This window comes from Hippopotamus amphibius, chromosome 7, assembly GCF_030028045.1.
Source record: "Hippopotamus amphibius kiboko isolate mHipAmp2 chromosome 7, mHipAmp2.hap2, whole genome shotgun sequence".
Classification (NCBI taxonomy): domain Eukaryota; kingdom Metazoa; phylum Chordata; class Mammalia; order Artiodactyla; family Hippopotamidae; genus Hippopotamus; species Hippopotamus amphibius.
This window is the reverse complement of record NC_080192.1, coordinates 128,830,112-128,852,410: the sequence shown is the minus strand read 5'-3', so window position 1 is coordinate 128,852,410 and position 22,299 is coordinate 128,830,112. Positions and strand designations below refer to the sequence as shown.

Sequence of the window (22,299 nt, the reverse complement as noted above, 5' to 3'; positions counted from 1 at the left end):
CAAAGATTATAGACTCAGGGCCTTAGGAGTTACCTCTGGGTAGCACCCAGCATGCACTTTGCGGGGTTCATCCAATGCAGGCAGAAGAGAGGAAGGAGGAAAACAGGAGGTAAAAGAAACTCCAATGGGCCCCTCCCTCCCCCAGCTCTCAGACACATTCTATTCCTAAGGTACACGGACATGGGTGAGGAGACAGTCAGAACAAAGCCTTCAGGAAAGAGAGGCCTGTCAGGGAGAGGCCCAAGGCCTGAGGGATGGCTGTGAGGGTCCCCGGCGGGAAGAGGAGGGGCCCTACTTGAGCTTGAGCTCCCGGGTCTGCTCATTCTGCGCCTCCTCCAGGTCCTGCCGCACGCGGATGTACTCATCATGCTGGTCCTGGATCTCCGCCTTCACCGCCTGCAGCTTGGCGTAGAGCTGGATGGGAACAGGTGCAGCTCAGAGGCTGTCCAGTGTGGCAACCAATGCGGCTCTGCTCCCCAGCCGGGGCCCCTCAGCTCAGTCCAGGATGCGCCCAGGGCCCACACCTGGAGCTCCCTCCTGCCACACCATCCATCACAACGGGTTATTCTAAGGGCTGCCGTTCCTGCTACACTGTGGGCTGTTAACCTGCTCTCTCTCAGCTGCTGTCCACATCGTGCAGTGTTCAAATGTGAAGGGACCCGAGGGACCTTTTGGTCCAACACCCTCTTTTTATAGGTGAGGAAACTCAGTCACAGACTTGCTCAAGGTCACACAACTAGGTAACAGAAGAGCCAGAATCAGGACCTAAGTATCCAGACTGCTGGTCCAGGGCTCGGGGAAGGAAGGGAGCCTCGGCCAGTTTGGAAGGTGACCCATCCTACTCCTGCCTCTCCAGAGGCTCTCAAAAGTAGGGGTGTGGAGGGCAGCCCCGACCTTCCTGTCCCACTCTGCGCCCGCTGAAAGGCGTGTCCCTGGCAACGGCTGCGAGAGCTGGGGCCTCTGCCCGGCCTGCTCTGGCGCAGCCACCTCAGCAACCTAAAGGCTCTCCAGGTTCTTCCCAGAATCCGGCTGGAATTTGCTGCTTCCTGCCCTTGGCCCTCAGCTCACGCACAAGCCTTTCCCTGGCCATGGACGCTGCAGGGTCCTGGTGGCCAGTCTTCTCATCCCTGGAGAGCCCTGTGCTCCCTCTCTGAGCTCCCCCGGCTCGAGCCTCCTCAGGCGTCCCCGCCACTCCCCTGGCCTGCTCTGTGCTCGGTCATCCAAACTGTGACTCACGGGCGACACCAGAGTAGAGGGGGAGCTCACCCAGGACCACGAGGCTGGCAACCCTGGGGGGTGGAAGTGGAAGCGTTCTCAGCCTATCAGGCCCCTCCGGGCCTAGGAGAGAAGGCTCTGTTCCTCCCCAACCAGACCCCCGCCTCCCTCCGCTCCTCACCCCAGCACCCAGGCAATGGGACTCAGGGGATCAACAGTTCAAGCAAAGTGTGTGAGGGGGGGTCGCTAAACACCCTCCCCTTAGGCAGGTGACTGCCGGGCCCTCACACACCTGACCCGCTCCTGCTGTGGCATCTCACCTTCTTGAGTTTCTTGGTTTTGACCTCCACCTCCTGCTGCAGGGATGTGTAGGTGCCCCGGAGCTCCATGGTCTCCTCGTCGCGGAGCATCATCTCCTGCTGCATTTCCCGCTCGCGGCGTTTCTAGGCCAAGGCAGGGCACGGGGCTCAGTGGAGCGGCACGTACTGTGGGGCCCAAGGGAGCGCTGCCTATCATGGAACCCGGTGTTGTCATGGCCACCAGGGCCAGGCGGGGCAGGGAGCATCCCGTGGCCCACATCCGTTGCTCCCACCCCGTCCTTAATGGAACCTCTCTGAACCTTCTTCTCAGCACATATGGCCATGCTTTTGCCAGGTACTGCCTCAAGTGAAAGGAGACCCCAGGCCTCATAGGTGGGGAACTGCAGGGGTGTCAACCACATATTCCGATGCCCAGAGAGTGGCTTTCCAGCTGCCTCAGCCTCTCCCATGTAGTATCACAGCTGATTGGTAAGACCAACAAACTGTGGTTCTCGATGATTTAGGACACAGTCCTACAGTTGGCGAAGAACTCACACCTTTGTGGAAGGTCCAGGAATTAGTAGCAGGTGCCCTGAGGAGGCTGACATCATGGAGAGGCCCCATCTGGGCGGGTGGGCCCACGGGCAGCACGTCTTAGGTTCTCAGCACTGTAATTCCAGGGATCCTGAGTCCAGGGTGGCTCCCTGCCCTAAGCCCCCGGGATGTGACCTCAAGGCAATGTGCCCTCTGGGGACCTGAAGCCCTCAGCCCTACCTGCTCGGCAATCTCCTGCCTCTTCAGTTCCAGCATCTTCTGCTGCTCGTTGGTGTGATCCATGATGTTCCTGCCCCCGATGAGCAGCTTGCTCTCCATGGCCTGGGGACACAGAGGGGTGAAGGGATGGGCTTTGGGCCTTTCCAAAGGGCCACAGCAGCCCCAGCTTGAGAGGTGTGGCTTCCCTATTCTGTGGTCCTTCCAGGAGGGGACAGAAGATGTGTCCCAGAAGGGACCTTGTGACCCTCACCGAGAATGACGTTTTCCCTTCCAGCCTCCTGGGCCCCAGGGCGAGGCTCCCCCTGTCGGCAGGACCATTAGGTGAGACAAAGAGAGGGAATCCCTCAGAGAGTACGGGGCACCTGATCTGTTTGCTTTGGATACAGATGGAAGGCTGGGTCACCGTGCCTGGGAAGGGAGTGCGGGCGGCAATCTAATCCTGGCAACAGGACCCAGCTGGTGTTCAGGAGGCGGGGAGACATAGGATACAGGCGCTGCGCAGCCCGGCCCTTTAGCTATGTGGGTCTGATTCAGGAAGGGGGCTCTCACACAGGCAGCAGGAAAGGCTCTAATCTTTAGCTGGAAAACAGAAGAAAAGCCAAAGGGAGAAGACTCTGCAGCACTAAGGGGCACATGGGGTCCCAGAAGCAGCATGAGCTTTGGAGATGGCCAGAAAGACTTGGGCTCTACCCAGCAAATGTGAAGCCTTGGTCAAGTTATCCATCATCTCTGATGTCCGTAACTCTGGAGCTGCCTCTGCTCTAGGAGGAACGGCCAGCAAACATCTGCTGAGCACTACAGGCCAGGCGTCTCCAACGGCACCCTCAGAGAGACCCCAGTCAACAAGTAAAGAAGCTGAGCGCAAGTAGCCTCGGGTCATGCAGCCACTTAACAAAGAGGTGAGATCTGAGCTCCACGGTGGTCTCCCCACGGAGCCCCCATGCTGTGTGCGGCTCCCCTATCACCACCCACCCAGCGCTTGGCACAGACATTCCATAGATGCTTGTTGAATCTGAAGCTTAAATAATAAGGGACTAGTGTAACTCTGTGGCTACATAAAACGCATTTTCACTATTGCTAATCAGAGGGTGCTGCCCAGGCACTGCCGCTGTCCTCTGATGTCATCCCAGGCCTCCCAGAAGGTTGAAATCACCTTGAGCCACTAGAATAAACTGGCTGCCTCCCCACTGGAATTCTTCCCAGTGGGAGCTGCTGACCTGCCCAAGGGCTCTCGAAGCAGCAGGTGCTGGCAGAATAGGGGAGTACGGGATCCCCGTGCCCATCCTTCACGGAGGACAGAGTGGCACAGGGGTTGAAGGTTGCTTTTGTGGGGCCAGAGGTTGGGCTATGTGAGGGCGACAGAGGACACTGGGTGAAGCAGGGCCAATCAGAGCTGCCCCCCACAGCCTCCGAGGGAGCCGAGGTGCCCAAGCAAGGCGCCCTCCGCACGGCGGCACAGCCAGGGCCACACGAGTACCTCTCCCAGGCCCTGCTCCTGGCTAATGTGTCACCATCCACCCACCTCCACAGCACAGGCTCCTTCCCACTCACGCTCACACTTGTCCACCCTTTGTGTGAGTGACTCCCAGCCACCTCACCCACCTCACCCGAGCCCCTGCCCCTCAGCTCACTCACCCCCTTCACCTGGCCAGTCGTGAAATCCCATCAAGTGAGTGATGGCACAGCTCACCTCCTTCCCTCCTTCTCATCCTCACCACAATGGCTCACCTCATCGTGGTCCTCCATGACTCACCAGAATCACGGCCAGGATCTCCCCACTGCCTCAGTTTCCCCTTCCATCCCTCTCCGTGTGATACCGGAGGGTACCCCCCCCCAACAAGTCTGAACGTGCCTCTCCTCTGCTGCAAACTACTGAAAGGGCCTCCATTCCTCGCAGGATGAACCCCAAAGTCTGTAGGGTCTCGTCTACACCCCATGTGTGCTCTGCGCTCCAGCTTCGCCGAAAGAATCCAGCCCCCTGAGTGGGCTGTGCCTTTTCACAAGACAAGGGTTCCCTCCCTGCTCCACATCCACCTGGAAAACGGCTACTTCTCCTGCAAGACACAGCTTGAGCATCTTGGGACGGTTTCTCTGATTCCCTCAACTCTGCATGTTTCCTCCCTTGGGCCTCCTCAATAAACAGAACGCTTTCCTACTATTTTCCCATATTGTCCCATCATTTCTTTACACCCTGTCTCCTCTGTGCACTCCTTCAGGTCAGGAATTGTATCTTACTTGGATCTGAGTTCTGGGGCTTAGCACAGAGCCTGGCACATAGGATGCACTTTGATGAACAGAAAGGACTCTTGGGGGTAGCCTCAGCGGGGGCTTTGAGGTCCTTTCTCTGGGCTCTCTCATCCAGAACAGAACTGGATCTTCATCCCAGCTTCTCCTCCTTCAATTGGTCAACACGCATGCACTGGCTAAGGGGCAGAGCAGCAGGGTCCTGGGCATCTGGGAAGCCTGGCAGGAGGGATGGGCTAGATGTGAAGAGGGAGGAAAGAGGAAGGCAGTAGCTCTGCTTGTCCACGGAGGAAGCCCCCTACTGCTGCAGACCACGGATAACTGATCCCTCTATCTGTAATGGCATTTGGGGTGCACCTGGTGTCTGGCCTGGTCCCCCATTCTGGGATACACTCGCCCGCTCCAGCCCTGAGTCCTTGCACTTCGCTTGTGTATGGCGCCCTAGTGTTCTTCACTCTTTGCCACCTAATACAAGACACCAGTTCTCAAAATTGGTTGCATATTAGAATTGCCTGGGGAGCTTTTAAGACTCCCAGTGCCAGGTCACATGGCAGGGTTTTGTCTCGGTCCCTTCCCCACATGACTGGGAGTGAAAACTCCCAAGCCAGATGCTCTAGAGAAGATTCTAGTGAGGAAGGTCCAGGGCAACCGCTGATGCCTTCCTGCCTGATGTTTCTTCCTGCCTGATATAAAGACTGGGGTTGAGGGTGGAGAGAGAAGCACAGGGCAAGGAACCAAGAGGAAAAAAAGCCATTCTATTCTTCGCACCTGCTACGTGCCAGGTATCTCACATTTACTTCTGCTGATAACCCTGTAAGCAGTGAGGCTCAAGCTTTGATGCACATTAGAATCAGCTGGGGAGCTTTTTTTTTTTTTTTTGGCACACGGGCTTAGTTGCTCCGTGGCATGTGGGATCTTCCTGGAGCTGGGATCGAACCCGTGACCTCTGCATTGTCAGGTGGATTCTTAACCACTGCGCCACCTAGGAAGCCCAGCTGGGGAGTTTTTAAAGGGCTCGCTGCCCAGGCTGCAGCCTGCTGCCAGTTAAATTAGAAACGCGGGTGGCAGGGCAGCTGCTGAGGTCCAGGCATCGGTGGTTTTTAAAGGTTCCCAAAGGATTTCAGTGTGCAGTCACGTTTGGGAAGCACTGCTTTTAGCAGTCCCCAGAATAAGCGTTCTCCGAGAACTTGTTAGAAATGCAGAATCTCAGGCCCTACGCAGGCCCAGTGAAGCAGCATCTGAGATCCCCAGGGGACCTGAGTGACATGCTTTAAGAGGCAAACTATTAGCACCATCATTTTTCCGATGAAAGCTCAGGGAGGTTAAGTAATCCATCCAAGGTCACATTATGGCTGTTCAATTTAAATGGAGAATCCAGACCCAGGTCTGCCTGGCTCCAAAGCCCGTGCTCTTCCTCCTGCAGACACTGTGTGGAGTGCTCTAGGAAGCAGAACTTGCTAAAAGAAAAGCAACATGTTTCCAGCAAGAGGAATCGTCTGACTAATCTCCAACACTTCTTTCAAGGACGAAATAGATTACTCCAGCCTATGGGGAAGCCAGTGGCCAGAGCTTTAGAGGTTAAAACGCTCCTGGCAAGGTTCTACATCAGAGGTTACTCCAAGTTACATGAGGGAGGAGGTGAGGAGACAGAGAAAGGGGAGGTGGATGAGGGAAAGGGAACAGGAATAAACAGGCATCTCTCTAAATGGAAAAATGTTCCACTGTTAAACGGGGGGACTGATTTCCATCAGAAATCACGCAGGAAAGGGTGCACAGGTGAAATACCAGCTTCACAGGGGCCCCCAAGTCCTTACAGGTGATAAAGAGCAAGAACATTTCTAGGCCGTGTGAGCGGACCAAAAAATGGCAGATGAGTTTCAATTAGAGTTTTACATTTTGGGAAAAAGTAATCTTCGCCCTACTCATTAAATGATAGCTGTGAGCAATCGGTTATAAACTAAAAAAGAGGAGAAAGGGGGGAGTAATTCTCTATTGTTCCCAGAAGACACTGACTTAATATGTTGCCACAGCTAAAAAAGCCAATAGCATCTGGCCAGGCACCGTCACTAAGGCTTTTTGGAAACAAAACAAAAATCATCTGCCCTAATATAAAACTATGATGCAGCGGAATCTGGAGTACTGTGTATAGTTCTCTCACCGCATCTCCGGGGACTTGAAGGAGAGAGAAGATCCAGAGAAGGGCGTCTAACACCATCCAAGGGTTATTACAAGAGACTTTAAAAAAATAGGACTCTTTAGCTGGCAAAGACAAAGAAAGGTTAGGAGGATGGACCTGGAAATTATACCATCAAAACAGGTGTGAAAAGGAAAGATCCAGGCTTTTCCCATCAATCCCTGGTACAGAGAGTAAGAGCTTGTTCCTTGAGTTTTTAGAACAAAGAGAAGTTCTGTTCACAGAAGGTAATAAATTTATGTAATGTATGAGTTATCTCAGGGGCACTGGATTAAATACCTCACAGTTCATTAAGCGGTTCTGGGGACACATTTTTAACCTTTTATTGTCTTTCTCTACTTTCAGAAAAAAATTGGGCTAACATCAAAATAGCGCCAGAAATAAAACAAAAGGGAAAAAAAATTCACATATTCTTCATCATAGCTATTTTTCCCCTCAGATTTTTCCATATGCACATATTTTTTCACACCTATAGACATGGTATAAATATAAGTTTATGTCCTGCTAGTTCCACTTTATCAAATATCTCAAGAATTTCCTGTTACTTCCATAAGGTTTATGATTATAAGTTTAATGACTGCATAATGTTTAGAGTGGAAAATTCATAATATATTGAGTTAACCCCCATTGTAAGATATTTTGGTTGCTTGGTTAATGGTTACAATAAACACTCACGTGCATATAATTTTTTTTTGGTCGAGCCTCGCGGCTTGTGAGATCTTAGTTCCCTGACCAAGGATTGAACCCAGGCCCTGGGCAGTGAGAGCACTGAGTCCTAACCACTGGACCACCAGGGAATTCCCAATTTTTTGCTTTTTTAGATGACTTTCTTAGAAGGAAATTTCAGGAATGGACAAAGGGTTATAAACATTTTGTATATCTTAGAACATACTGTCAAGTTACCTTTCTAACAGTTTATACCACTTAAACCACTGCCAGCAATAAATAATGGAGCCACTTTTATTACAATGTCATAGTCACGAAGTATTATGATTTTAAATTTTGCTTAATAATAGATATAAAATTGAGCCTCTCATTTATTTTATATTCTCTGTACCTTTGCGGTAGGCTTGTAAAGGTCTGATCTCCCCTCTTACAACATGCTCTTTTATGGGGTTTTTTTTTGGTGATTTTAAAGTGAGGAGATGGACCTGATTCAAAACAATTCTTTGTTTGTTCAGCCCCCACCTTCTCCAGCTACCCACACCTAGCTCAAGAAACCCATTTGGACACTTGTCAGGCAGAAGTTGAGCTGCCAATCAGGCCTGGAATCTGATGCATCAGCCAAGACTACAAGGGCCCCCAAGTCCCAACCCTCCTCCCACTGCCACCCCAATGACGTGATTCCCAGGACTGGTTTCTGTGATGGTTCTGGCTCATCAGCCCTCGTGTTAGCGCGTCTCCTTGGACTTGGAACTGTGCTTCAGGATCTCTCCTTCTGGCTGGGCCCTGGGCTCCATGAAGAGAGTTTCTGGATGACGCCTGACTGCCCATATCACCCCATTCCATTTGTCCACCGCCCCTATGCTTCTCTGCCTGCCCCGCCGGGACCCAGCATACACGTGGTCTGAATGACAACCAAATGAGCCTTACTGGTTTCTCGCCAAGTCTGGCCCACTGGCCCAGCCCACGCTGTCAGCCAAGCCCGCCTGACAGAACCTGACTTGTGCTAGAAGAGGGGGCTGATCCTGGCATGAAATCTGGGGATGGGCCCCCATCCAGGTGAAGGGCCTCAGCGCCCCCTTCTCCCCAGTCTCTGTCCATTGCTGCCGGCTTCACCCCCACGCTCTGAAATATGTCATGCACGACTTCAGTTCTTTGCTTAGAAACAGCTTTTGCTTTTCCCATTTCTCTGAGGATACTGGTGGCCATCTCCTCCTTTTCCTCAGAGATTGTTGTCTTTAACTGTCACCTAAGGAGGGCAGGGAGGGACATGGATGCCTCAAATCCCTGGGCCCACTCCAGGCTGGGAGGGGATAAGCAGGGGGGCTGGGAATGTGGGGCTCCTGGTCCCCAGGAAAAGTTCCCTAGAGCTGCTCTTGGCTGCCCCAGTTAATGCCGCCTTTGTGATTTCTCAGGTGGGTGGGGCCTGTGGACAGGACTGGGTTTGGTTCTGCTGGTTCTAAATATGTCCAGTGTAACTAAAAGGCCAGCAGAGGCTGTGGGGGTGAAAAAGACAGGGCTGGGAGCTCTAAGGACATAGTCTGACTCTTGCAAGAAGAAAACAAATCACAGGATAACTAAGGTGACCTCAGGGAATCATCAACCCCAACCCCGTTTGCTTTACAGATGAGGAAACTGAGGCCCAGAGATGGAGAATTCTAAGCCTGGAGTCTCATAATGAAGGAATCGGTATGTGTATCTGCTCCTATATTGACTACACACTTTCCAAATAATTTCCCAACTTGATTAGAGTCTTGATTCCAGGTATTAGAGGCAGGTCAGCTGCTGTGACAATTAACAGCCAAGATCACCACAGGGACCATGTCAGCTTGCAGATACAGCTTGGGATATTCAGAGGCTCACCTTTTCCCCTTCCAGGAGCCACTGAAATACAAAATCAGGGGGAGAAAGGGGGCCCCAGCATTCATTAAGTGCTGATCTGGAAAGCCAGAATGGAGACAGCAAGCCCCAGCTGGCCACCCTTCTGAGGGGATATCATCGAGTATGATTTTACAGAGAAGCCAAACAGGCTCTGCCCTGCCACTGCCAGCTAATCTATGACATCTGCAGGAGACAGGAGTCTCTGATGCAACGTGCCATGTGCCTGTGGCTGGGCTAGGTCTTTTTTGCATTAATCATCCTATTTAATCATCACAAGAGATAACGGGTATGATCCCTATTTGACATAAAAGGAAACTAAGGCTCAGACAGGGGAAGTGACTTGCTCGAGATTACGGAGCCAATAAGTGGCAGATATAGTACTTAAACACCAGCCTCCTAATTCCAAGTCCAGCGCCCTTTTCCTTGTTCCACAGCTTTCTCCTGGGTTTAGGCAGGAAGGTGCCTTGGAGAAAAACTAAAAGCATTTGGTCTTTGCACCTTTGCCAACTCAGGAACCATCAGGAAAGCTCAGGGCGCCATTTCTTTCTCTTCCAGATGAAACAGGCAGGGTTCTGCTGAAGATGCTCCTGCCTGTGTGAGGTTCTTATGGGAGCCTCTGAGATAAGCAGGATAGAGCTCTTAACTGCATGCTTGGAGGGAGGTCATCAGTATCACTAGGGTCCCCGAGAGAGGTTGAAACCCGAATGCTCACGAGAAGGGCCACCTCACAAGTCCCATGGCAGAAAGATATAAAGAGCACTGGGCATGTCAATCAGAGAGTGATTCCTGGTATGCACTTTACCATCTTATTTGCTAAGAAATCTAGGGCATCAGCTTCTGGACTTCAGTTTTCTCATCTGTAAAATGGGGCAAATACCCACTAACCTCGCAGGCTTTGGGTAAGAATGTGGGTTGGATAATAGATGTGGAAATACTCGGTAAATGACAATGTACAATCAAATGTCAGTGGTTACTTGCTGTCTCAGTATCTGATAGACATTTACCCACCACTCATCACAAAGAGCAAAACAAAATAACTACTACAACAGTCCTGGTTCCCACCTCTTAGGAAATATGGTCACGCCTACCGTCATAAACCTGTTTTTCCTTTTGTGGCCCCTGGTTACAGATCTGAAGGAACCAGCCTTAAAGGAAGAAGAAATGAAAGAGACAATGGTGAGGGGAAGAATAGTGCTATTTTTAGTGATTCTCTGTCCCGGGAAACATAAATCAGGAGACTGAGTCTGAGTTTCTTGCCTTGCGTCTCCTTGGATGGCTCAAAAAACTACATAAATGGTCTTTAAAATGCCAGTAATTCTCTCATCAAGAAGGAAAAACAATTAGAGATCAGGAAACATATTGGCTGGGGAGTGAGGTGAGCTGGACTCTACTTTCAGCCTTGCACTGGACAGGGTACAGATGCCCAGAAATGCTTCCGTCCACCTTGGAGAAAAGCAGGAAGAAAAAAATCAGCCCATCTACTTGAGTAAGAAAACCATGAGCACTTCAGATCTGATCCTGACCTTCGTCTTCCTCCCATTTCCCTCACTTACTTGTGTTGTGCTAGAGGGTTTCTCTCCATCACTAGGGATGCAAATCCAGGCAGACAAAAGAAGCCTACAATGTTAGAACTGGATGATACCCAAGGGTGCATAAAATACAGACTCCGTATTTTACAGATCCTGGGTCACTCAGCCTCCAGCTTCCAGGCAATGCTTGGTCATTCCTCTCCAGCCCTCACTGCCCCTCATCCAAGCTGACCTCTAACTCTGGGCTCCTGACCCGCTGCTTCCAAGGTGAATCAGCAAATGGTGCAGAAACCAAGAAGTCATCTATTGCTCACTTCTTACAGTCCAGGAGGGGAAGTGACTTGTTCAAGGTCACAGGAGTACCAATAACTGGGTATCATTAAGAATTATTATCAATCCTGGATTTCCCTCAATTATTCATTTAAGCCAATCTTCTAACCATGTGTTAACACATTTATTTTTTTCTCCTTTAAAGATTTTAGATTTGTTTTTGTTTAGTTAACAAAGTAATATATGCTTATTTAAAAAAAAAAAAAAGTAAAAAACCCTGGCGGTCCAGTGGGTTTGATCCCTGGTTGGGGGACTAAGATCCCACATGCCCCAGGGCAACTAAACCCGCATGAGACAACTACAGAGCCCATGAGCCGCAACTACCAAGCCCATGTGCCACAACTAGGGAGAGAAGCCCAGGAGCCTCAATGAGAGATCCCGCATGCCACAAGGAAGATCCCATGTGCACTACTAAGACCCAATGCAGCCAGAAAATAAAATAACTAACTAACTAAATAAATATTTAAAAAAAAGATCCTACATGCCGTGTGGCAGTGCCAAAATGAAAAAAAAGGGGGGTAAAAAAAGGAGAAAGTGAGAAATAAAAGCCCCCTATTAAAATCCCTAGAGATAACCACCATTAGTGAGTTTTCATGATTCATTTCAGAAATTTAAATAATTTAAAGACAAAGTTAACCCTATCTACTGATTTATACGAGTATTTTTGGTCATAGTGTCCAAAAAGACTTGTCCATGATATAAATGAACGGCTCTAGGCTGAGGTCAGAGGCTGGGGGTTTGCATCATGAGTTAAGCATCTCAGTTAGACAAGAACTCCCGCTGGGGCCTATTAGCCAGGGATCTGGCCTGAAGCCTTCCTTTCTGAGTTGGTGATACAGGGTGGAGGGGAAGATCATGGGCTTTGGAGTCAAGCAGACATAGGCTCATATTCTGGTGCTCACACTTCATGGGCATGTGACCTTGGATTGTTCCTTCATTGTGCCTCAATATCCTCATTGGTCACATGGAGATTAAATACACTACTACTTCATGGTGCTTATGGGAGGACTGAATAAAACCATGCAAGAATACAGTGAGTAGTTAGCATTAAACACACACTAAAGGAATGGTAGCTACTGTAATTACTCCAACTATTGTTATTATTATTCTGCTGGCTCCCTAGAAGAAAGGAGAAAGCCTGCAGGTCTAATAGCTACCACTACAGAAACAGTTCACCCAGGGCCTGGTACCCTTCTGCAGAGTACATCCAAGAGGAAAGGGAGACAACTAGAAAGTAAGTCTTTAGTCTGACCAGGAGTTAACGCCCAGGAAATTCTCAGGATATTAAAAATTCTAGGCATACACCAAACCACCAATGCAGGTGCCCTATAAGCTCTGAGCACAGGAGTCTGCCTTGCTCAGCTCCCAAGGCTGAAGGGCTAGACTGGCTGGAAGTGAGACCATTTTCTTATCTACTCAGGCTATCTGATTCCGCTGCTATCAGGCCCAGTCAGCCCCAGAAGTGCCCCAGACTGGCCAGGGACAGCAGGCTGGCAGGGCACAGATGGGAGGGGGTGCCCTTCTGCTGCTGAATTCCAGGCCTTTCCTCCTGGTCCTCAGAGCACAATGAGAACATTATCAGAGCCACTTCATCCAATCTTGCATTACCCGGGGGCTGGAGATGACTAAGGGCAATACGATAATACACTCCTCCAGCCAACACACAGCACTGGACCAGATGGCCTGCTGAGCCCCAATATAACGTGAATCCCAGAACCTCTGATGGAAATGCATTCTTCTTGTACACTTCCTGCAGGTCACATCTTTATATTACCAAATGCCCGCAGCTCATGGCAATTCTGTTAACTGATCACACCTGCCAGGGCAAGGAAGAAATGGAAGCTACTGCTCTCAACAGTGCCAAGGGGCCATGGACTCTGATCTAGATGCCACACCCAGCTTGGAGCTCTGGTCACTTGCTGTGGTGAGGCTTCTTCTCTCAAGAATCATGGAAAACTCAGCTGGAATGGGGGGTGAGGGGCACAAAGTCCCCTGATCACCCGGCCCTGTAAGTCTCAGAGTGTCTGGCATGGGACTGGTGTCCTTGGGGACATGTGGAAGGAACCAGATCAGCTTTGGGAACATAGATGCTCCCCAGATTATTGGGGAGTCTCTAGAGACCGGACACAGCCCTATTTGGAGACTAACCTCAGGATCAGGACGGTGGAATGACACTATTTCACTCTCTCCTCCAGGGCGCTTTCTTGCCCAACAGGGGTTTCTTCTCCTCAGAAACCCTGCTGTCTACCCCTTTACCCACTCTTTCTCCTTCTTTCTCCCTGACTCTATGACTCCATTTCTCTTTCCCCTCTTCCCTGTCCCCCTCTATTTCTTTCTTGTCTCCCATTCTCTTCTATTTTCTTCTTCTCATTGCCATTCTCTCATTGGCCATGATAGAGAGCTGGAAATATCTCTATTATTGGTTGAATTCATACATTAACATTTAAATCCTCTCATCTTAATTTCCAAAAAGGTGAACTGAACATTTTATATTTTCCTTTAAAAAATACCACTTTTAACAATTAAGGACTTTGAAGAGGAGGGGACTTTAAAGATCACCGAGTTCAATGGCTTTTCTGGTACACAAATCCTTTTAGAGCAACTCTGACATTCAGTTTCTCCTTGGACACTTCCAGGGATCAGAACCCATTATCTCTTGAAGTAGATCAATTCTATTAAGAAGTTATTTACATTGAGCTTAACCTGTTCCCATAACTCTCACTCCCTGGTTACCAGGACAGTCTCAGGTACAAAAACAGTGCAATCAGCAGAAGGTCAGGGAGGTACATCCTAAATTCAAAGTATGGGGTAGACGAGTTGGCTGTTAGGTTTTCCTATCACTTGCTTAGGCAGGTGAGATTGAAGAGATATATTACAGCCAGACTCTGGTAGGCCTTGAATGCCAGACTAAAATGTGAAGTGCTTAGCATCAGGAAGGTAACCAAGCGAAAACAATCATTAGGCAGTCAAAGATAACAGTAATAAACAGTTATTGTTTGCTGAACACTTACATGCCAGGAACTGTGCAAAGTGTTTTAATGTCGACTACCTTACTCCGTCCTCTCAATAGCATTAGGACATAGGTACTATTATTATGCCATTTTATAGATGAGGAAACTGAGGTCTCAGGACTAGTAAATCACTAAACCCAGGCCTGCCTGACTCTGATATCTGTGCTCTGAATACAGCACTCTACAAAAAAAGGTCAGCAAAGACCTGGACAGGAGACCTTGATTTGGGAGTCACTTACATAAAGGGAGAGAGGGTCAACAGAGGGCCGGGGTCTCATTTGAGCCCTCTTCTAAAGCTGAGCCCCCGAACTCCATTTCCGGTCCTGCACTTGCTTCTAAATGCCCCTGCTCCACCTGCCAGTGCCCACTGGCCTCTGTCACCTTAACTTCAACACGTGTACACCAGCTACTGTCATTTTTCACCACCTCCCCAGCCACCAGTTCCCAACCTGATCTTCCTAACTCTTTAAGCATAAGAGAGGATCCAAGTTTGTGTCAGACTAACCTGGGCTCAACTAGATTTGCCATATACAAACCATGAGGCTGTGGGCAAGACACAAAACCTCAGTTTTCTCATGTGTAAAATGGGAACAGTGACAACATCTTTCTTGGAAGGTGCTTGTGGGGATTACATGAGAAAATTTGTATACACTAGATAGTATAGAGCTTGGCACATGGCAAGTGTTAAGTAAATGGCGTTATTCTTGCTGTTACTGTTGTTTCTCAGGCTTGAAACCCCTTCACTTGCATAACCATTTATGGTTAATCCCAATGCTGAAAAATGGGAGGAAGAAGAGGGACCCACAAATAGATGGTAAAAATTCAATGCAGTCTGTACTCTCTGTAGTGACCGCATCCCTCTGGCTTTGGGGGTGGCTTCTGCAGGGTCTCTTTCTCATACCCACCACAGACAGAGCTGGCTCTAGCCAAGCATCCCCTCTCCCCCGCTCCTCTCCCTCCAGACCTACTTACTTGGAGATCAAGAAGCAGTGCTGTTGTTTCTACCTCTTCTAGTCCTCTCTTCAGTTCGAGCCTACATTTTGTATCATCTGCAGCCCTTGCCTCCCCTAAATACTCTTCTTCCCCTCTAGAGATCTAGAATTAAAGCTTTAGAAGTCATCTAGTCCAAGCTCTCAAAAAATTAAGCTCAAAATTAAAGCTGTCATTAAAAAAGGTTCCTTGCACAATTAAAGCGGGCCTTCTCCCGATCAATCTACGTGCCCCCCAGTCCTCACAGCAGCATGTGCATTGTGCACAAACACTGGAGTTGCCATTGTGAAGGGCCATCATCTCAGCTGTGGGTCTGTCTGTGACCTTACTAACTCCCCCTACCTCTCAGGTCTAATGTGCTATCAAGCCCCCCGGAGACAGGACACAAGTATGGATGGCTAACGACTATGGATAAACATGGCACTGATGACAATCACACACCCTCACACATTTGCACACCCTCCTACCCTCTGAAGCCCGAGGTAAATATGAAAGGAGACTCCAAGGAGACAGGCATGGTGTTTGTACACAGTGAGGGGAGAACAAAGGGAATGGAGAGCCTAGAGGTTGTGGGCAGGGAAAACAGGAGAGACAGACTGTAAGATGAGTCAGAGAGAGTGAACGAGGGCACTGGGTCGCATCAGCTACTGCTCAGCAGCCCCCAGGGGATGGAACTGGAAGAAGGGAATGGAGGGTGGGAGGCGAGAAGCGGAATTGATGTCATAACTCAGAAAGTGGGAGCCGGAGTATGTTGCAGATGGGGAGCAGAAGCTCAGCTAATTTCCAGGAGGGGCCAGAGCTCCTGCCTTCTTAGAGCTCCTAGATCTTTCTCGCCTGGCTCTGCTCCCAGGGCTGCAGGGTTACGGCAAGGCAGCTGGGATGGCAGGGGAAGGAAAGCGTTAAGCCAACAACAAAGATGTCAGTCCTAGAGATCACCGGACCCCTGCTTGGCAGACAGAAGCCACCCAGTGGCTGCGAATGCCCTGCACTCATTTAGAGCTTTCAGGTTATTTCAAATGCCCTCACACTAACGATCTCATTTAATCTTCAGCACAACCCTGTGAAATAGGCAGGCCTGGGATTATCTCTAACATGCTCCTCCCCTCATTACCCAGTGGATCGCTCGAGAGCCCTCAAATTGTTTCCTCCATCCTAGAAACCTCCAACGCTGAACCAGCAGTGCCTTAGGGACTGCAGGGAGGTTGGGGTCCTCTGTCTAGGCTCCATTCTGGGTTTGCGGGCTGCTGTTTGTTCTGGGCTGGGTGTGACAAGAAGTCACAGGATGTGGAATCATTCCCTTCCTGGAATTTCCCAGGCACCCCTCCCCGCTTTGCTTCTGACAGCCTGGCACATAAGGACCATTTCAACCAGTCCCCAGGGAGCTGTGTCAGACTTCCCCTCAACAGGCCAATGGAAACCTGAGGCCTAGAGAGGCAAAGGCCTTTGCCCCAAGTCACACAAGAGCAAACACTGAGGGATCTGTGAAGACCTGGAAAGAGCACAGGTCTGGGGCCATCAGAAGACCTGGGTTCCAGTCCTGGCTCCGCCCGCCTATCAGCCCAGGTCACTGAGACAGTCACCGGCCTTGGTTTTCCTGTCAAACGTAAATAGTAATACTCATCACTGGAGGTTGCTGGGAGGATTCCATGAGATTAAAATATAAAAGAGTTACATAAAAATGAATTACTCTGATTACCAAGTAGCACAGGGAACAACATCAGGACTCTGGTGCAATGGAAGGAAGCCGGACCAAGTATAAAGAGTCTGGCTCTCCTTCACTCACCTGTGTGGCCCTTGGCAAGCCTGGTCCTCAGTTTCCCAAGGCCCGTGGCACTTGTAAGATGGGGGGTTCTGTGGGCTATGCCTCTGGTGCAAGAATTTTGGCGCTGGCCACTGGCTGCTCCGATCTCTTAACTGTCCCCATTATCTGTGCCCCACATTGCCTTAGATCCAAGACTCTTACTGAGGGAACCAGGGAGTGGCCAACAATGGGAGATCCCATTGTTCCCAATGGGAAGGATGCCATTGGATTCTTTGCTCCATCCTTTCTACCCATCTCCTCAGGGCTGAAGTGCATTCTCTTAGCCTCTGTTGCCCCCCTGCTTTAAGGGTGGGTGGGGAAGGGGAGCAAGAGGTAGTGGTGGGGCTCTTGGTAATGAAACCGATGACAGATTGCCCATGTAAGATTCCCTGGTGGAAAGCACTAGACTGCCTGGATTGCCTTCCTCCTGGGAGAGCTGAGTCTAACTGTCCTGCCTTTAACATCCTGTTTCTCCCAGGAGGGCCCCAAGTGGGCCAGGCCCCAGTCCTTTCTTTGAGAAAGCAGCTCAGCATAACTCCTGCTGAGCTCCTGGAGGTGAATTAAATATTAAATAAGCAAGGCCAGAGCCCCTGGTGCAGCAGCACATTCCCATAACACAGACAACGGCATCTGTCCCTCCTCCAGCAGCTGCCACTCTCCCTCCCAGGCAGAGCTCCCTGTGCCCCAGCCCACACTCCTGAGATGCACTAAGAAATGGTAATGCTTTGCTCTCCCCAGCAAGTCTTCAGCTCACAGTTCCCTGCATCCTTCTTCCAACCCTCAGTGTTAAGGACTCCAGGGACCTGGAGATGCCTGGAACATTCAGTTGTGGCATTTGCAGCATTGAAATTTAACAGGTCTGTGGTTGGCCAAGCAGGGGGGCCTCAGCAGCTTAGCTTCACTGGGGCCTGGAGGATCCCCCAGGGAAGGGAGCAGCTCAGGAAGGATGCTGAGGCCCTGATGTCTCTCAGGGCAATGGGGAATTGGATCTTACTGGGATGAGGCCTGGGTGTGGGAGGCCAATTGGTTTGCTTCTCCGATTAGAAGAACTTCAGAGATCCCCCAGCCCAACCCTCTATTTTACAAAGGGAAACTGAGGCTTGAGGAAAGGAAGAAGCAATGCACACAAGGTCACTCAGTGAGCGGTAGAACAGCTATGCCGAGACTCCAGGTCTCCCGCGTAGAGGCCGGTGCTCTTTCCTACCCTCTGCATGATCCCCTTCCTAAGATTCCAAGCAGTGGGCCCAGTGCACCGCTGGACCGCTTTCCTAGGGAACAGGACCCATTTGCAGTCCAGCCTTGCCGTCCAAGAACTGAAAGAGCCTGAGGGCCATTGGTTCCAGCTCAGCTCTGCCACTTTGTAGGATGGAACCTCAGTCATGTCACTTTTCTGAGCCTTGGTCCCTCACCTGTAAAATGGGGGTTTAAGAACGAGGACCCCAGATAGCTACTATAAGGTTCAAATGAGATCATGTATGTGGGGGCATTCTGTAAACTGTGAAGTGTTATCCAAATGTCAGATATTAAAATGGTGTGAGGTTTGATGGTGCTGCAAAGGGAGGACGTCACAAGGGAGGCAGCTATGCAAGAGCGAGAACCCACACCCAGACGTGGCTGAGCGCCTGCCTGGCTGTCCGTGGACCTGATTGATACTGGGGGCCACCAGGAGAGACTGACAGGCAGCAGGTCAGACCAGCCCAAGCTCACTGGCTTGAGAGACTGCCCACCTGCTTTGCTCTGTGTGTGGTGTGTGTGTGTGTGTGTGTCCTCCTAGGTGCTCCAGGGACGCTCTGCCTGGCAGCCCACGGTCACAGAAATTTGCCTGCCTTCTCCAGGGGAGCACCTGCCAAGAGGGCAGGGCACTTTGCTTCAAGCCAGGTCACAGGCCCTCAAAGAAAAGTCTGCCAGCCAGGATCCCTCTGGGGACCTCCGGAGAGCCCCTGCTCCCTCTGGGGCTCTTACCTTGTACTTGGCTGCGAGCAGCTCTGTGGCCTGCTGCTCCCGCCGCAGGTCTTCCAGCATCTTCTCCTTCTCCTCCAGCAGCTTCTGCTTCTCCTCGCTCACCAGGCTGCGGTCATCCTGGATGGCTGCCTTCTCCTCCTCCAGACGCTCCTTCTGCTCCTGCAGGTAATTCTCCATGTTCTTGTCCAAGGCCGACTCCAGGACGGGCTGGGGCGGGCGGGGGTGGTTGTTGTTCTCGTCCTCCTCTTCGGCCACCCAGGCCTCGATCACTGGCCCCTCAGGGTACCCGGCCGGGGCTGACACGGCCTTCTTCCTACGGCTGCTCTTCCTCCGGAGCCGCTTTCCCAGCATCCCCTTCTTCTCCAGCTGGGCCTTCAGGCGGGCGATCTCCTCCTGGAATTCCCGCAGCAGCGTGTCCTTGGGGTCCTCGTTCACCCGAGGCTTGTTCTTGATGTTCTTGGCCCGGTTGGCAAAGCGCAGGGTGGAGAGGCTCTCATCGTAGCTGTGAGAGGCTGGCCCCAGGGTGGCCACCATGATGGTCTTGGCGTTTCCCCCCAGAGAGTCCTGGAGCAGCCGGGTCAGCTTGGAGTCCCGGTAGGGGATGTGGGTGCTCCTGTTGCCGGCCAGAGCAGCGATCACATTGCCCAGGGCAGACAGCGAGAGGTTGATTTTGGAGGCTTCCTTAGGCCTCTCTCCACCACCACCACCACTGCCTCCACCACCGCCACCACCCGTGGGCTGTGTGGCCGTCCCTCCAGCTGCGTTGGGGCCTGCCTTGTTCTGCCTCTCGCTGCCAGCCAGGTCCACCAGGTTGAGCTTGCCCACACGGATGTGGTCCTGGCCATCTGAGCCACGCTCACTGCACTCTATGGTGATGACAAAGATGGCATGGGAACGGGAGCTGACCTCATTCATGTGTGTGCTACCCACCGCCCGGGTCTGGTTCCCCAGGTTCATCACATGCTCGATCTCCTTGACATTCTTGGTGACGAAGGAGGAGAGGTCCTTGATGTAGACGCCTGTCTCCGGGTTCTCCTTCAGCTCTAGCCTCTTGCCAGGCTCCTTGGAGAGCAGGTCCCGAATCTCCTCCTGGTAGATCTCCAGGTAGGAGGCCCGGACTAAGTACTGTTGGTTCTGCGAGCGCGAGATGTGGGTGAAGATATGCTCAAAGGTATTAGGGATGACCCCGCGCTGCTCGGGCTCCACCCAGGTCCCCTGCATGGTGTAGGTCTTGCCTGTGCCCGTCTGTCCATAGGCAAACACGGTGCCATTGAAACCTTGAAGCACCGAATCTACCAGGGGCCTCACGGTTTCATCATACAAGTCGGCCTGCTTGGAGCTGGCATCATACACGGCATCAAAGGTGAAGGTCTTGGGCAGCTCCCCCAGGGCAGCGCGGGGGTTCCGCAGGGTCACCTGGCCCAGTTTCACGTCCATGGTCAGGATCTGCTCGTGACCAGCAGCCTCCTCCTTCCGGCTGAGGGGGCGGCACCGGGCCACCACCTTCAGGGCCTCACTGGCCTTGGTTTTACTGGCCATCTTGCCGCTCTGTCCTTCCTGACACCCCCGCCCCCCTCCGCAGCCCGGGCGGTCCTGCTGTCCTCGCTAGGTCCGGATCAGCGGGGACGGCCCAGCCCCCAGGCGCCGTTCTTCAATCCGCATGCAGCCTCCTAGGGTGGGGATGCTGGGAGGTGGCCCCGCCGCTGCTGCAGTCCGGGCCTCCACCGCTCTCGGGTCCTCGCTGCACCGGCTGCGGAGTGAGAATTAGACAGAACCGCCGGGCAGCCGCGGGAGCAGCGCCCGCCGAATGGCAGTACCCGGAGCCCGCCCCATGCTGGGGCAGCGGGAGCGCCGCCGTAAACAGCTACGGCAACAATGAGATAAAGGAAGAGGAAAATGGGATGGGGGTGGGCGACAGAGCTGTCTTCTCCTCCTCCTCCTCCTCCTCCTCTAGGGATCCATGGCAGGGGCTGCAGGTCCCGGGCGGCCAGGGGTCCCGGCCCTCCCGAGGGCAGAGGCTCACCTGGAGTCCTCTCCCCCAGTTGGGGGATCATTCATTGCAGCCCGCGCGGCTGCTGCTGCTGCCTCAGCCTCCGCCTTCCCCGCCGTCGCCACCGGAGAATGAGAGAGGAAAACAGAAGGGGATGGGGCGGAGCAGCGGCGGCGACAGTGATGCTACCGCCGCGCTGCGGCCCCAGCTAAGTCGCCCGGCTGGGGTGGGGCGAGGGGCGGGGCCGCGGGGCGGGGGACGCGAGCCCGGCGCGGCCGGGGCGCTGGGGACCGGGGTGCATCGCCCGCCCGCACCCCCGCAGACCCCTGCGGAATGACAGGCTCGGGCGCCGACCCAGGTCCTGCGCCCACCAGGCGGGTGCAGCGCAGCCACCGCCCGCCGTCACCCCACTGGGCTGGAGCATGCTGGGAGTTGTAGTCCTGCCTTTGTTAACCCGGTTCTGGCAGGTTGCTGATGACTCCTCCAGTCCCGGAGGCCCCTCCCTCTCTGGCGTGCAACCCCAGGAGCGACTGTTGAGGTTGCAGCCGAACTGGGTGGGTTTCGGGGTATCTGCTACCCACACCTGTGTCCCCCACAGCCAGCATCCTCTCTCTTCTGCTCCTGCCTGTCTGTCTGCAGACCCGTGGGTCACCCCTCCCCTTCAGGGTGCTGCCAGGCATTCTAACTCCTAAACGTTTCTTGACTCTGTCCTTCCCTCTCCCTACCCCGGTTTACTTGTGGCCTTCGTTTTCTCTCTCCTGGAACCACCTTCCAGCTGATTCTCTCCTCACATCGTCTCTGCACATGCACCCTGGTCCCCTCCCGTCCTCCAACACCAGCCTTCCACATTGAGTAAAAGCCTCTCCATCTTCTGACTCCTGCCACTTCCCAGCCTCACTTCCAGCTACTCTCCTAGAAATACTCTCTGTTCCAGACTTTCACTCCTTCAAACAGTTATCCAGCACCTGCTAAACCCCAGGCCTCATCCTAGGAGTTGGACCTTCTTGTCCTCAAGGAGCTCCCAATTCTAGGAACCATTTTTTGTTTCCTTCTGGCTGTGCTGTGTTGTATCTTTGTGCCATTGCCAAGAGGACCCCATTACTCTTCTGTACTTGGTGCCCTGCCACTTGAGCAGTTCAAGCACCTCCTTGTCTGTGAAGCCTTCCCTAACCAGCCTCTTTTCAAATTCTTAACAGAGAATTTGCATAAAACAAAACTTGGACTCAAGTCGCAGTTCTTAATCTCCATCCAACTCTGTGCCTTTGGGCAGTCACTTACCTTGCCCTAGCCTCAGTTTCCTCATCTATTTAAAACAATTGGTTTTGAAGTGGTTTTAAAGTCTCACATGAAACCGTTGATCATAAAGAACTGTACCAATGAGAAGACTCATTTTTAGGCAAACCCTTAATACACGCA

At 52.1% G+C, this 22,299-nt stretch overlaps 1 protein-coding gene across 1 annotated transcript in view; it reads right to left on the bottom strand.

The window, feature by feature from the left end:
- KIF3C (kinesin family member 3C) overlaps positions 1 to 21,222 on the bottom strand; it is a 34,652-nt gene extending 13,430 nt beyond the window's left edge. The window contains exons 1-5 of the mRNA XM_057743198.1: positions 20,917 to 21,222; positions 18,894 to 20,643; positions 2,289 to 2,390; positions 1,536 to 1,658; positions 296 to 414 (exon numbers count right to left, since the gene is read on the bottom strand). Coding sequence (XP_057599181.1) covers positions 296 to 414; positions 1,536 to 1,658; positions 2,289 to 2,390; positions 18,894 to 20,432 — 1,883 coding nt within the window. The 5' untranslated portion in view covers positions 20,433 to 20,643; positions 20,917 to 21,222. The remainder of the gene's footprint in view (positions 1 to 295; positions 415 to 1,535; positions 1,659 to 2,288; positions 2,391 to 18,893; positions 20,644 to 20,916) is intronic.
- Positions 21,223 to 22,299: the final 1,077 nt, after the last annotated feature.